This window comes from Amblyomma americanum, chromosome 2 (genome assembly GCF_052857255.1).
Source record: "Amblyomma americanum isolate KBUSLIRL-KWMA chromosome 2, ASM5285725v1, whole genome shotgun sequence".
Taxonomy (NCBI): domain Eukaryota; kingdom Metazoa; phylum Arthropoda; class Arachnida; order Ixodida; family Ixodidae; genus Amblyomma; species Amblyomma americanum.
This window is the reverse complement of record NC_135498.1, coordinates 143209976-143226418: the sequence shown is the minus strand read 5'-3', so window position 1 is coordinate 143226418 and position 16443 is coordinate 143209976. Positions and strand designations below refer to the sequence as shown.

The following is a 16443-nucleotide window of genomic DNA, read 5'->3' as shown; positions in this document are numbered from 1 at the left end:
CCTCACAACGACGCTTGAACCCCTACCAGGATTACCATTCTACTTGGGTCATACACCTACAAGCAGGTTTTCTTCATAAGGACTCCAAATTTCACAAGCGCTCATCTACGTAACGTACAGGCAGTGCAACCCAAAACAGACAGGTCTGTCGCTAACGAGTAACATTTTTAGCATCTCGATAACCCGTAAAACTGCGTACTCCCATACTCTGCGTGACATCACTACATTGTTGGTACGAAAACTGATTTCGGTGACCACAAATCGCGCAACACGAAGTAATAATAATAATAATTGGTTTTTGGAGAGAAAGGAAATGGCGCAGTATCTGTCTCATATATCGTTGGACACGTGAACCGCGCCGCAAGGTAAAGGAAAGGAAGGGAGTGAAAGGAGGGAAGAAGGAGGTGCCGTAGTGGAGGGCTCCGGAATAATTTCGACCACCTGGGGATCTTTCTCGACGTGTCTTATTGTCGCCAATGGGAAATTTCAGACTGTTTTACTAGATAATCGTTCAGCCATTTTTTCAGTCGTCTCTGTCTCACGCAACTAAATTAAGAAACTGACCTACCTAAAGAAACGGACTAAATTAAACACTGACCGGTGAAATGGGAAAAAATTACTTTTCAGCTTAAAACACGTTGCCTTAGAACTGAAGTACCGCTCAGTATCTCCCCACGCCGATATGCATGAACCTAAACGAAGGAATATGCTTCATTCTTTAGAGTGCACAACCTTGAGCTAGTCTGAATTCATTGGAGGCAAACAAATACGCGAGTGAGCGCGTCGACTTTCTACTCCGTCTATTTCTCGCTCTGGATGATGTATTATTCTTATGCAGACTCTAATCTCCTGGGCTCTGGAACTTGCAAATTTTGGTTAGATCGTCGGAAAGCGTAAAAGCTGACGTTTACAAGATCATTGATGCATCCTTCCCCCCGCGGTTTTTTCCAAATGAAGCTATTCTGTGATTAATATTTTTATTGTTTTATTTCAGGTACGAGCCAAAGGTCACTAAGCCCAAGAAGAAAACTCGACGTGCGAGCAAAAGCAGCCAGAAAGCTGCGGACGCAGACGCTAACGTGTGAGTTTTTTATTCGCTACCGGCTCAGAAATTGTGAGAGTAACTTGCAGTCATATTGGTTGGTGTTGTCAACATTATGAAAGCAGAACGCAAGCATGGACGTAAATTCCTGGTGTACGTTTTATAGCAGCAGACATCGACTGAAATCTGAATAACCAGGCCTGGTTTCTTTAAAAATAATGGGTCGTTCTTTCTGGCTATATTGACGTTCGTTCAGTAGCAAATAACTCATTTATTGCTTAAAAAAATGCATTTTGAACATGGAACATTTTTTTCCTGCCACTAGATTAACACCTGTGACGTCAGTAATCAAACGGAAATCGTGATCATCGTTAAGAAATGTATGATGGTGTAGCTTAGCCTTAGAGACAAGTGACTAATAAATGCATTGAAGTCATCGCAGTTTGCTTGTGAAAACTACCAATGGTAGCCAAAAGCTATATTTTATTTCTTGGCTTGGCCTAGCTTATGAAGATACATTTTCAGTGAAAGCCCAGCCTCTTTGTAATTCTAACTAGGCATTGCATCGATGCAGGCCAACTTCAGTTTGTCTTCAATGTCAGTTTAAGCAGTTCCAACAGCTGTTACCTAAAGTGCAGCCCCATACGACGATTCCGCTTAATGGCTGTTATCAATTGCCGGAAGCTAGAGTCAGCAGGCATAAATGCAGGCAGCGATCCAATTAAGCGGCATGGCTAGCTACTGATCGCCGCGTGTTTTCAGGTATGTCAAGCAGAAATGGACATATCCCCAGTGCGCCATCTGCTGCTTCGTTGGCGGCCGCCCGCCTATTCCTACGACACCCCTTGATTGATGACGCCTTGCCTATGAACTGTTATTAGATTTATTAATGCTTTGAAGACTGTAGCTTATCCTGGTGACCCTAACTTGCTATCTGTAGCACATCGCTGCGATGTTTCATGTCAGCTTTTACTACTGAAGCACGTGCTACTTTAAACCCCCTCTCCACATTCCCTTCCTTCTAGGAATCTGGCGTAAGTCTTCCCTTCAGAAGCCCCGCCGGCCAGATAACTCTTCACCGCACCCTACTAGCTACACATCCGCCCGCTCCCCCACCGCCACCCTCGATCCACCTATCCACTCTCCGCGCAAGGCAACCACCCACTAGAATCCTATGCAGCAGCAGAACGAAAAATTTGCAGTGCCTTAGCTCGGCTTTGTCAGGATATACGTAGCGAAAGCTAAGGCATAGCTTGGTTAGCCTTGGTTAATGTTGATTGCAAGTGTAGGCCAGTCTGGTTGTCTAGCTAGGTTGTTGTTGCATTAAAGACGACAAATAACGTGCCCATCTCGCGGCTGCATATTCACGGCCTTTAGCCAGTCGTTCGGCGCGCGGTTCGTCTGTTTCCTGGGCGATTCGTTACCTCTTCATCTCGATCCGATGTCGATTCCAGGCCTCCTTCTCCTTAGCAGACTTGTCGCCGTCCATACTGCCGCCTCAACTGTGGTTGCGGCGCACGCGAGCTCTCATTTTCAACCCTCCAGCCGCCGGGGTGGCTCAGTGGTTGTGGTGCTCGGCTGCTGACCCGAAAGACGCGGGTTCGATCCAAGCCGTGGCGGTCGAATTTCGATGGAGGCGAAATTCTAGAGGCCCGTGGGCTCTGCGATGTCAGTGCACGTTAAAGAACCCTAGGTGGTCGAAATTTCCGGAGACCTTCACTACGGCGTCCCTCATAGCCTGAGCCGTTGTAGGATGTTAAACACCCATAAACCATTTTCAATCCTCCGACATGTTATCCAGCATGCGACACAGCTGGCGAAGCGAGCGGAGGCGAGCGCAATCACCAGGGGAGCGGTGTGACGTCAAACCAAACGGCGGCGGCGGCGAGCGCCCAGCTGCGTTGGTTGCTAGGCAACGGCCCAAGGTCTGTCTCTGTGCCTCCTCATAGCACCGCCACGGCGAAATCGCAAGTTCGTGGCCAGTAAAACTTCCGCTTTCAAAACCAAAGTGGAATCGAATTCGGAGACGCAGTCAGAAATCCTGTTGCCCTCCATAAGCACCACTCGCCACCTGTCTTCAATCACCAGCCACAATTCTGTCGCGTGTGCGGCAGCCCCGGCTTACAGTATCGAATAACCATAGAGGGTAAATCAAATAGCTTTCGCAGAATTGTCGCATAAGATGTCAGATCGTGCCGCAGTTTTTTTTTTTCAATCTCATTTGTTATTTATATCCAGTTTGACAGAGAAACCGCTCTTATTGCTTGCTAAGTAAAATTTGCTAAGTAAGTTTGTAAGTTGTGTAACTGACTAGTTGTTTCCAGAATGACGCGACGACGAACGTATAATGAGACCATTCCCGACTCTTACTCATCACGTTTCGAGATTACGTGCGTTCTGCAACCACCCTGGAATCGCAGCGCCATTTGTGGCAGCAACTACTAATCACGTTTCACGATTTCGTAGGGTCTGCCACCACCCTGAGATCACAGCGCCATCTGTGGCAGCAACTAGAAAACAACACATCTCGCATTGAGACTTGTAGCGCCATCTAGAAAGCATTCATTCATTCCGCTATATATACTCCAACAACAAGTTCCCCCCATCCAGGGACAGTTGTGCACTTAATTTGCTAGGCAAATAAAACCTTATGGGTTGTGATATCGAAATAAAACCATAAATAAATAATAGGCAAACATTGTATACATGCAATTACTAATTGAAGCGTTACCATATATCGCACCGCAAGCCGAATTCTAGGCGCACCTTGACCCCTCAAGGAAAGCAAATTCCGTTTGGGATGTATATCGGGGGGGGGGGGGGGGGGGGGGGGGATGGCGCTAGGCGCCGATCACTCCGCTAAGTGGAAAAGTTCTATTACTTTTCCGAATCGCTCAGGGTTTTCTTCACTGCCCCGCTGGATGCGAAAAAACTTTCGTTTTACGCATGGCCAATAAAGCTTACGCTCGTTACTTCACCGTCTTCCAGACGATGGCGACCTTTTTTTACCGTGCTGTGCCCCTTGCAAAAGGCTCCGGAAATTTCGACCACCTGGGGTTCTTTAACTTGCACTGACATCGCAGAGTACACGGGCCTCTAGAGTTTCACCTCCGACGAAATTCGGCCCCCGCGGCCGGGATCGAACCCGCGTCTTTCGGGTCAGCAGCCGAGTGCATAGCCACTGGGTCACCGCGGTGGCTAATTGCTTATTGAATAACGTAATGTGCCCTTTCTGAATTAAAAAGGAACGTGCATAGCGGTAAGACGAAGAGCACAGAAGTTTAAGAAACGGGACAAAAAGCACAAAAGAAGGGAAAGGAAAGACTCAGAAAAAATAAAGGAAATTAAGAGAAAAAAAGAATGATGAAAATCCAGCATTCTGAAATTTGTAATCGGCACGTCTTCAGCATGTGCAGTTCGCTTTTTAACAGCTCGTAAGGATGGTTACTGACACCTGTCGGCACAGGCGGATCTAATTGCAAATTCTAGACAAAGCTCCGTCGTCTTATTCTTTGCATAAGCTAAAATTGAAGTTTGCATGTACAACTTACATATGCTAATATAGCAGTCCTTCGAAGTTCTAACCAGTCATGTTCAAAAAACTAGGTTCATTTATCGCTCTTTCACACTGTTTTCGCGTATGGACGCTTGTCTTGCACAAAAATCTGCATGTTGCTAAATTAAGTGCTGCCGAGTTCAGCTGTCAAATGGACAACAACCTCCAAGTACGCCAGTTGTTACTCGCACATATCTGGAGGTCTGCGTCCTCAGTGAGCGCTGGTGGTAATTGGCTTCCGAGCATATACCCTTATCTTCTACAGTAGGGCTGTCACCACCGTGCTACTACGCTAAAGGCGTTCAGTCGTTCGTGCGGGTTTCAGCAGAATTATACCAGAGATCATGTGCAGGGAAGCGCAGTCGGTTTTTCTGTAACTTTTAGGGTGTCTTCCACCGGTTACTTCAGACCTTTCCAGCCCTCCCGAAAATCTGTCTTTCTTTCAGCATAGCGGGATGAAGCCCAATTCATTATGCTTTTCCGGTTGTCGTTAAATGTATCTCAAAGCGCTATATGAGAAGGTAGCACCCCAATAGTGCACGTACTGCATCGGAAAATACCTGCTTAATTATCTCATGTCATAACAAAAGCCACATGCTCCATCACTTGGGCCACTCAGCTCACGTGCATGCACGTCTGTGCTATCGTGTGGCAGAAGTTTTCCGTGAAAGTGCGTTTTCGGAGATCAGAACAGTCTCAAAAGCTTGAAAGAGCATTAGGCAGGGAAGCTCACCCACTGTTATAGAGTACAGGGGGGTAGCTGTCCATCCAAAAATTGATGCGACAACCAGGAGATATAGCTAGTTTCACACAATTGTTCGGTCATTCCCCAGCGTCATCGTGTCGAAGAAAACAACTTATAAAGTTGACATTTTTCGAAGCACTTGAGTTGTCCATTTCTGAGTTGCAGTCGATGAAGAATGAAATGCCTGAAACCTATAAAGATGGTCATTTTCGAATCTCTGAAGCATAGCTGCTTGAAAGATAATTGCTCCAGCCGTTGTGTTTTCAACAAGTATTAGCTGCAAATGGCAACAGTCGTGTAAGTAGTGCGGAAAGCAATATGAGGAATAACTCTCTTTCTATTTAAAATTTCGTTTCAAAAGACTTACATCTCATCAAATAATTTGGAAGGTAAAGCAAGGCAGTGCCGCATAATTTCTCTTTATATGGTGCAAGGCCATCAAAACAGGATGTTATGCATGACCACGCCAAGAATGCTCTCTCCTTTCCTTTCTGTGGCGCTACCACTTCTTGTCCAGTGTTTTCGTACCGGAGAGATGTAATCGAAGAGTTATTTCTACGATCTGGGAAACAATACCTTCCACCTTCCAGACATCATGGACACAGTAACAGAAATATCCCTTTCCAGTGCTTAAAGGTTCAGCTTTTTTTTACAGTTTCACATAAAAGCTACAGCTCGTTTCCTTGTTTAATATCGTGCCTTTCGTAAGTTTTACAGCTGACACCAGATTCATTAGAGCAGTGTGCCTCCTGGTGAAATGTTTTTAGGGGAATCCCCCAAGCTAGAGTAGATTTGTAATAAGGGCGTACTTACTCATCGGCGTGCACCCAAGCGCAGTCATACGGCTACAAAGGAAAGCTATACAGCTTTCTCAGAAACTTCGCAGTTAAAGAAAATTCGTCCTGGTCTGGGGTTCAAACCATGTGAAGCGGTGGTCCCGGGTTCTAATCCCGGACAAGGACGAATTTTCATTTAACTGCGAACTTTCTGAGAAAGCTATATAGCTTTCCTTTGTAGCCGTATAGCTGCGCTTGGGTGGATGCCGATGAGTAAGTACGCCCTTATAACAAAGTGTCGTACTTCCTTTCCGCCCTCCCTCCTGCTGCAGCGTATCACATGCGTCCATGCCTCCCCCCGTGGCTGAGCGGGACTTCACGGAGAGCATGGCCGAGATGGACGACGAATTCACGGTGCCGCTGTCGCCCAAGCTGGTCGTCATGTTCGTCATCCACATGAGCGTCATGCTGCTCGTACTGTACTACTTCTACCGATACCTGGGTGAGGCAGCGATGTTTCTGCTGCTATCTAAATTCACCTAATTGCAGGCCACTATGCTTAGCTTCACAAGGTCTAACAGCAATGATGTATTTTACCTGACGCCCTTCATTTTTAGAACTGAGAAATTCGCGTGGAGCTACGCGTCAAGTGTCTCTGCGGTAACTTCGCATCGCACACTCAGAACAAATGGCTTCTCCTCTACCGGCTCCGTAAGTGCGTGGGCCGAAATGGTGCTTAAGTTTGTGGGTGCTGCAGTACACCTGAACCTCACTCTTTTTGTTAGTGTTTTGGTAATGCCAACTTCCGCGCCAACCAACTTTCGTTATCTTGCAGAAGTAAATCTATAGGGACATTTGAGAAACATCTTTTCGAATTTCTAAAAGCTGAAATTAAGTGTCGCACTGTTTGTACTGCTTTTTATCTCCATCGGCATTTGGCCACCGGGGCACGAAACAACTGCAGTGGATAGCTTCCCAGGAGTAATAACCTGCCGTTGCGCCACACCATATGGCGCATCTCGTGCGCATAATATTTAACGAGCTATTTTTCCTGTGACATGGTCCGTTGGTTCGCACCGTTGTAGTATTGGCTGGAAGCGGGTGATGTTAATTAGCTACTTTCGCCGTTTTCAGCTTACCTGATCATCATCATGTTTGGCCTAGCGTCGGCTGCCGCGCTGATGGCCTGCTTGGAGCCGCTCGTCAACCGGATCAACATTGGGACAAGCAAGTACGGCCGGAAATTTTACGTCAGCTTATCGCTAATTTACCCGGTTAAGTCGCCTGACATATGTTCGCTGTCAGCAGAGTTTCGATTGTGGTGTTCGTGCTTTCTCGAACTTTTTTCGTAATTGGCCATACACAAACAGCGTTAATTCTTTACGCGCCAAGAGACATTCATTTGTAAAGTTGGTAGTGGACGTGCAGGCAGGTTTATCGTTAGATTCAGCATTTCAGCAGCTTGCTTCTCCGCCACTGCCTCGCAGCAGAAAGGAAAACTATCTCCCACCACTGTTCACGAAAGTCAGTGGACATCACACGTGATCTGTTATTGCTATTGACGATGGTGATGAACCTCAACGTAGCCGGCAACAGCGCTATAACGAGACTCCTTGACATGTGCCCCAAGTTAGCCGTTCTATGGAATTATTCCCACAGTTGCGTATGTTCTCCGTATCAATCACTTTGAAAGAATACAATAAAAATTCGTAGAGCTAAGCTCACCCACTTAGCGCATTAATCACCGAAAGCTTTTACAGCTTCGGTTTAGTCATTTAGCCTTGCATTTGGCTCTGTGGATTTTGCGGCAGCAGCAAGACAAAGCCTAGACGTGCTCAAGCGAATTAGCGCAATGTCATCCGCTTATCCATCTTCTTCCACATTTTCTCTCTCTCTCTCTCCCATCGCGCTTGCCCTTTCCTTCCTCTCCACTAAGTGTGGAAAAGGAAAATTCCTCTCTGTTTTGCCAGCTGCCACGGTTGACATGCGGACATTTATTTATTTAATTTAATTAGCTTTGATAATTTGAATCCCTGTAATTAAGGTGAATTATGTCATTTCATTAAGTAATTGTCTTGCTCCTGACGCTGTAACTTCCACGGTAGAATGCAGGCCTGTATGATAAACTACATCTATAACAGCTTTCGCTGTAAAAAAAAAATGAGGGTTTCTTAAATACCGTTACTCGGTGACATTGCGATGGCTTGGGTCTTTTGACTGAATTTAACTGTTTTTAATTTGCTGCTGTTTTGTGTGCATTACTGCATGCTCGTCTTGTGGCGCTTTCACGCGCACTGATGGAATATTTATGTGGACGGCAGCTTCCTAACTGCAGCGCGAGAGACTGACAGTTCAACAAGAAGAAGACGAAGACCTAGTGGGTGGATACGTGTCTGCTTCTAGGTCTGTGTTTTCGCTTTTCGCTGTCTTCTCGTGTGTGGCGTGGGTCGGACAGTGCCCTCCGTGCGACCGAATGCTGACGACGCCCCTACGGAGAAATTCCCGGCACGGCGGGCGCATTCTCAAGTGAGAAAACCCAACCGGAACCCTCAGGGGCAAGCTAGGCTTAGCTCGGCGCTGCCGAGCGAGGCCGCGCTACGCGTCTGCATGGATTCTGCGTTGTCGACGACGGCTACGCGGATGCCCGCTGTGTTGCCACCTGACGCAGCCTCCACGTCCACGCAATCGTCAGCGCCTCTAGGCCTCCAGCCTGCGCCGTCTTCCGATGCTACGACTTTGGCCTGTGACATGGACTGCTCTACCGCCTCCGTGCCCGTGGCACTCCCTCAAGAAACTGTGCCCGTCGCGCCAGTTCAGTATTCCCACCAAGGGCCGTCACCAGCGTCTGAGCCTCCTCCACAGATGCCTCCCGTGAGTCAAGGCTCTCATCCGCCTGCTGCGAACTCGTTCCGCGTTACCATCAAGCCTACATTGCGCTTTGATATGACTGCCATCCCTGCCCGGAATGTTCAAGCCACAATTGACCATGCCCTTGGCTCTTCGAACTACTGCGGGTTTGTCGTCCATCGCCCATCGAACACCATCACGGTAAACTTGTCATCCTTGATGGACGCCCAGAAACTTTGCGCAGTTACGCGGATCCCCCTGGATGACAGCAAGCATGTCCCGGTGCAAATATATTTTGCATCTGGTCCTGACACACTCCGCTGCATGGTTTATCATGTCGACAGCACGAGCCCTCCCGAGGAGGTGCGCGCAAATATTCGCTGCTCAACTCATGTTGTACTGCAAGCACGGCCTATGGGTCGCCGGGGCTCATACCTGCTCATCCTGCAAGGCCCGTTGACTCTCCCGAAGTACCTTACCTACTACGGTGCGATCGTCAAACCACAGCCCTTCCGACCTCGTCGTATTTTTTGCTATCACTGCCACAAAGAAGGACATATGCAAAATACCTGCCCTAATCCAGCAGCTGTGGCCGACATGAATGAACCAACAGCTCATTGTGCCCTGTGCAAATCGCCGGACCATGACATTCGCTCCCCCGCTTGTCCAAAGAAGAAGCAAGCGAAGAAGTTTCACAAGTCGCCTGCAAAAATGGATGTTCCTACAAGTAATCGCTTTGCAGCTCTCGCATGTGACGACAACGACTTCCCTGAACTTCCTTTATCTGAGCCTGCTGCTCACCATATGTCTCCTCGCCAGCGTACATATGCACAAGCGGCTCACCTTCCCGGATCAAATGGTACGCCCAAACGTCCAGTGCATCCATCACATGTGGATACTACAGATGAAGACACAGCTTTAGACAATGCAATCGCGGAGGCTCGCCGCCGACTAGACGAACTCACCCAGCGCCGGGAACAGCGTCGTTCTCAATCCTCTCGAAGAATTCTCATAACTCGGGAGCAACCATCAGAGGAATCACCTAGGGCAAGCACTGGCCCACAATCAGGTGCCGACCACCTGTTAGCCGTGACTACTCCGACAGTGGACAAGATATTAGCGCTGATGAAGCAGGTGACATCCCTCATCGTGGAAGCTCTTCGGCCTCGTCATGGATAGCGCATCATCATCGGTGGTGGTGCAGTGGAACTGTCGCGGTTTCGCTAATAAGGCCTCTGAAGTGAACATCCGCCTTCGCGACGGAAAGCTGAGGGCATGGGCGTTCCTACTGCAAGAGCATAATGCACTCCCACGCCTTTCAGGTTTCTGCGCATACCATTCACCATCTATCCCTGATCGCCGTTGCACCGCCTCCTCCCTCAGCCCAGGTAAATCTGCAATTTATATTCACAGTTCAGTTCCGCACACACCGCTCGACCTTTCACGGTGGTGCAACACACGTCAAGACGTTGTCGCCCTTCTCGTAAAACCTGCACGCACACCCCTTATTCTAGTTTCTTTTTATAGTCGTCCTGGCTCCGCATCTCCCAATCTGGGATGGGTTCGTTTTCTACGTTCTACCAACTCGGGTATCCCTATTCTAGTTGGCGGTGACTTCAACGGCGCACACACTGCGTGGGGTTACCCATCGGATTCCTCAAGGGGTTCACACATCCAAGGGAGCTTTTCAGATCATTCCTTTCAACTTTTAAACCACCCGAATACTTCTACCCGCCCACGAGGTGGCCCGTATTCACCTGATTTGACTTGGTGGTTAGGCCCCGGTAACCCTCGTTGGGCTGTTGATTCTGATACTTGGGGTAGCGATCACAGCCCTATTTTTATCTCCCTCACGCCTACGCGTCTACGGAAAATACGCCGCACTGTACGAATAACATCATGGGATTCTGTACGCGCAGACAATCATTTATCTACATTCAACCCCTCTTCAGCATTGTCTACTCTATCTGATGTTCTCGCTACTCACACTATTACCACTACTGTAAATGAAGATGACCCAAACCCGGACATACATCTCTTGAATCTGTGGGCTCTTCGTCGCCAGGCGGATCTTTACGCTACTCGTCACCACGATGACCCTTCGGCTCTTCCTACTCTTCACCGTGCTACCGCACGGGCGCGGCGCTATGCAAAGCGGCTAGGCAGGCAACGCTGGGCTGCATGGTGTGCCCGCCTGTCCTCTACGCAGGGCAATCGACATCTTTGGAGAGTGTTTCACGCCATGGAGCGCCCTTCTCAGGTTGCAGATTACACAGAGAGCATTCGCCTCGCGCTAAATGTGGATGAGGACACATTTGCACAACAAGCGGCCCGTCAATTTTTTCCAAACCATGACTGCACCGCTACGTCTCCACCTGACCTATCGGTAACAGAGCCCCCCGATGGGATTACTTCTGCCCTCACCATGGCAGAGCTGCTGGCCTCCATTGACCGTTTAAAAACTACTACTACTCCCGGGCACGACGGCATACCTAACTCCTTATTCCGTAACTTGGAAGGGAGGGCTTTGGAAACCCTACTTGATACTTTTAACGAAGTGTGGCTTTCTGGCGTCATGCCGGGAGACTGGAAGCATTCTATTGTGGTTCCAATCCCCAAGTCAGGTCAGCCTCCAGTATCTCTCTCGGCCCTTCGTCCAATTTCCCTTACCCCTACCATCTGCAAGCTTTATGAAAACATTCTAGCCGCACGCTTATCATGGTGGCTGGAATCCCATGATTGTTACCCAGATTCCCAAATTGGTTTCCGCCCACATATTGCAACGGAGGACGGCCTTGCTACTTTGGCTGCTGACGTGCTTGACCACTCTCCACAGAGTCACCTTGTACGAACCGTAATCGCTACAGACATAACAAAGGCATATGATAACATCCTTCACTCTGCCATTCTTGCCTCCCTTCAAACTCTTGGTCTCCCTCACCGGTTCCTCCTCTCCATTCACGCCTTTTTAGCAAATCGAACCTTCAGCGTGCGTGTCCACGGAAAGCCCTTTGGTAATTTCACTTCCAATAGATGAGTGCCGCAGGGCTCCGTTCTCGCCCCCACATTATTTAATGTGGCTTTAATTCCTCTGGTTCGAGCCCTAGAGACCATCCCTTCTATCCGCGTGCTTGCATATGCCGATGATATCACCTTGTGGTGCTGTCATCCAGATGCGTCTATTCATCAGTCGGTCCTTCAACACGCGCTGGATGTATTGACATCTCGCCTCCCACCTTTGGGTCTAACACTCTCTCCTACTAAATCATGTTTCATTCGAATTGGAAGTAAAGCCGCCTTACGGAAAGCTCCCCCTTTAAATTTTACGGTACATAATTCTCTGATTCCTCAGGTAGAAACTGTTCGTATTCTTGGTCTTCTCCTCCATACATCTGGGACTGGCACCCCGTGGCTGACAGCCACCCGTAAATCGGCTCACGCTACTCTAGGTCTGATTCGTCGCATAGCTATGCGCTCTGGTGGCGCACGTGCTCATACGGCCCGCCAGCTTGTGCGCTCTATCCTTCAGCCACGGATAGTATATCAGGCTCAATTTCAACGTCTCACCCGCAGACAGTGGGACTCCCTTGAAGCTATCAATCGTGAGGCTATGCGCGTCATAACATATCTGCCTCGTTTAACACCCATACCTGTGCTACAGGAGTTCGCCCAACTTAATACACTCAGTGAGATCATCGACCAACGGGTGGCAAATAGAGCTCGAAAACAGTCTCTCAAACTTCATCGTTTAAAGACACTTCCACCGTGGTCCTATTGCCAGCTCACTGACAATCGCCCCACTGTTTCCCCGTCGGTATCAGCAGCGTATCTGCCTGAAGGGTGCATATTATACACGGATGCATCTCATTCTGCAGAGAGGGGAGTTACTGCTGTGTATAGTCCATCTCATCCGCATCTCAACTCTCGCGCGACGTATACTGCGGATACGTGCACTCCCCTGGCATTGGAACTTCAAGCCATTTACAATGCCATTGCTTCCCTTCCGCTCGTTCCAACATTCAATACAGTTCACATTTACACCGACTCCCGCGCCGCCCTTAAACAGCTGAAGGCTGTTCGACGAACGTTCCAGATTTCACAATCTATTCATGTGCTCTGCGCAAAGTATCCATGTCCTGTGCGCATACACTGGATTCGCGGCCATGCCCAGGATCCACATAACATTCAAGCGGATGCTATGACTCATCTTCATACATTAGACGATCCGCCACCTTCCCCTCTTCCCCCAGATCCGTTCCTGTCCCACGTTTCCGATTCCGAAGTTCTGCGCCAGCGAACACGAGCTCTAATTCCTCCGTGTTCGCACCCTCTCCCCCGTAGTCTTACTCGGCAGGAGGAGGTATCCGTGCGCCGGATTCGGGCAGGGGCGGCTCTGACACCATCTGTCCGTCATCGGTGGCGTGCCAAAGATCTGCCACTACCTGACAGGTGCCCTCACTGTGGCGCTGCACCGGACATATGTGATGTGCGGCACTTGTTGTGGACGTGCCCAGCGACGGCTGCTATCAGAAAACGGCTCCTCAGGGAGGTGGGCCTGCGGTGGAACCGCGAAAGTGACTTCGTGAAGTGGACAATGGACAACCGTTTCATTAACAACCTCTGCGACTACCTCAGCGCAACGGTTCTTCACTCCTTCTTTTAACTTTCAATCCCGTGCATTCCTCCCCCCCTTTCCTTTTTCAACTTATGCCTCATGGCACACTTCTCGAATAAAAAAAAAAAAACAAGTGTGAAAGCCGTAGTTGGTGAAGACGATGACATTACAAACACAGATCAAGAGATTGGCAGTTTAACAAGCGGTTTCTTAAGCTGTGTAAGTGGCGTAGAAATAATCCCTTGAACTCTAAATACTTCCTAACTCTTAATGATATTTCTGCCATAAGAATCACACTCGCTCATTTGCGAGCAACGTGTTTGTTTGGGATGCTTTCCTGAGAACAATTAAAAAGGAATTCCCGCTAAATACATACGGGATCCGGTGCCTACCCATAGACAAGGATGCTGTACGTTTTGATATAGTAATGCTAACGGGCCTCCAATTTATTTGGCGCTCTTGGATGGCTGGTTACTACTGCGGCCTGCCCGCATGTATTGTCGGAAAGCATGCACTGGTTTGTCCATGTGCAGAACGTTCCTGACCATTTTCCTGACAGGCTCTCAAGAGTACAGGTTTTGTGGGTGCTAAAGCAATTTTAATATCCAGAAGCAAGACAAAATCGCCAATTGTGTTATCGCTGCAAGTTCACCTTTTCGTGTGGGCCCTCTTTTGGTGTTTTGTCATGTTTAGCGAAAGTCCGGTGACGAATGTACAAATAGGCAGCGATGGCGTAAAGATTTGAACCATCGGCTGGTGGAACTGATCTGTTCGTGCCGCCGCGGGTTCGGAAGTTCGCGGGTTCGGCTAGGAAGCTTATTTCCTTAGTTTATTCCCCAGGTGTGACACACCAGGCGACACCGGCTTTCCGCTGCAATGAGGCTCTTGATATCGCATAATATCCTCTCTATAGGAACTATACACTCAATGCATATGGAAAAGTCCGAATACATACATTTTAGTTCGGTGTCACATATAACACATGGAAGCCATGTGAAGAATAAGGGAAGGATACGGAAACCATGCGGACGACACATGAAAAACGTAGGGAAATCCACATATTTATCTTTTACGGACTGCGTATTTCTGTAACTACTTATACGTGGCCCATATGCAACGTTTCATTAAGGGCCAGCCAATGAGTGCGGGAGATAACGCTGTTGGTTTTAAACGTGAGTGCGAGAAACCTAGAGCGATGACGCAGGCCTTAGTGAGCTACACTCAGCGTTTTTGCCTCGGGAACGAACCTCAGGATCCCCAAGGCGCTGGCGGTCGGCTGCCAGACGCCCATCGAGTGGCGCCAAGCGGCGCTGGTGGTGTTCTCGTTTGGCGTGGCTCTGGCCTGGTTCCTGACGCGCCAGAACGACATCGTCGGCTGGGCCCTGCAGGACGTGCTGGGCATCGCCTTCTGCATCAACATGCTCAAGTCCATACACCTACCCAACCTCAAGGTGGGCGCGGCGCTCCTTGTCAGGATGAGTAAATGCGGAAGTATGTGCACACTCCTAGATTTCTACAACAGACTGCAACCTCCTCCCGCCTTTGCATTCATATGTCCACAATGTGCCGGTTACGTAGACTTTGGAAGAACAGTACATTTTAGAGGATCTGCAGACACCAATTAACTCAATGAACTAATTTGATACAGCAGCGACCATCAGTGATATGTACTGGCTTTTAGGAGTCACGTTAATTGATCTTCATGTGGCGGAGCGGCGTGTTGTTCTCTATGGCCCACCGTAGCGGAGCGCATCGGAATAACTTTGACCTCCATGACCGTCTTGAACGTGCACCTAAGTGTGACTACACATGCGCGTTTATATTAAACATGGGTCAGATTCGCACAATTTTCAATTGTCACTTTTGAATGCACTGGGTTTTTTACAAGAACACTGACACAAGGACAGACATCTCCGGCAGGAGGGAGCGCAAATTATCAAGTGGTTTTATGTTGATGTTTATCCAGATTTTATATGCTTTCCTATCACAGGCACCCAGACGCATCGGCTGTTTTCGTTGTTCTTGTTACTCCGCTATTGATTTGGTCTTGCTGCTCAGGGAAATCGACTGAGTACTTGCGCAGGCCTATAGTCGTTTGTTGATACGGGAAACTGTCCAAATTTCCCCTGTTCTCTGCTGCACGCAACGTGCCAAGGTTTTCGTGTGTTCGAACATAGATGCACAAGTATCCTTGCATTTGTTTGTTCTTGCGCGGTGCACGTATTTGAACACTTTGTTTCGTTTTTCATGAACTCTCTCATTAAGTCAGCACCTTATTTGACCCACATACGACAGCCGGATAGAACGCACCACTCCTTACTCGCATTCCACAGATTCTGCTCATGTCCGACGTCACATATGTTATCGATATTGTCGGGTTTAGTCCGGTCTTCACTTACCGCCACATTACTTTGAAGGTGGGGTGAGACTTCTCGTCTAATAATCTATTTCAAGATTTTGCAATCCTCTGATTGAACATTTCTTTAGCTTACAGAAAACATATAAACGCGGGTTCTCGCGACTTCAAAAATGTTTTTTGAAACTTTTTTTGGTCACATAGAGCTGAAAGGTGGAAGCTTTTAAAGCCTGCATCTGCATGAAAAAAAGCCTTTTTCAAATTTGGAGACCTCCGAACAGAAAGTTTATTTAGCTTTGAGAAACCATATTGCACTTCGCTATTGGCTACTTCAGATATGCTTTTTTTTCAACATTTCTTTTTTTTTTTTTGGTCACGTCAAGAGGGAAGGCGTGTTTTCAGATGATTTATCTGCATTCTTCTCAAAACAGAATTTTAGGAGGTCTATGCACCTTTTTCTCGGGAACTATAGAGCGTAAGATAAACTATTGCGAATTTAACCAATG

At 48.2% G+C, this 16443-nt stretch overlaps 1 protein-coding gene across 1 annotated transcript in view; it reads left to right on the top strand.

Moving 5' to 3' along the window:
* The window catches only part of LOC144121836 (signal peptide peptidase-like 2B), a 69954-nt gene that overhangs the window by 17039 nt on the left and 36472 nt on the right, over positions 1-16443 (top strand). Inside the window, exons 6-9 of the mRNA XM_077655251.1 lie at positions 995-1081; positions 6452-6621; positions 7254-7350; positions 14834-15032. Coding sequence (XP_077511377.1) covers positions 995-1081; positions 6452-6621; positions 7254-7350; positions 14834-15032 — 553 coding nt within the window. The remainder of the gene's footprint in view (positions 1-994; positions 1082-6451; positions 6622-7253; positions 7351-14833; positions 15033-16443) is intronic.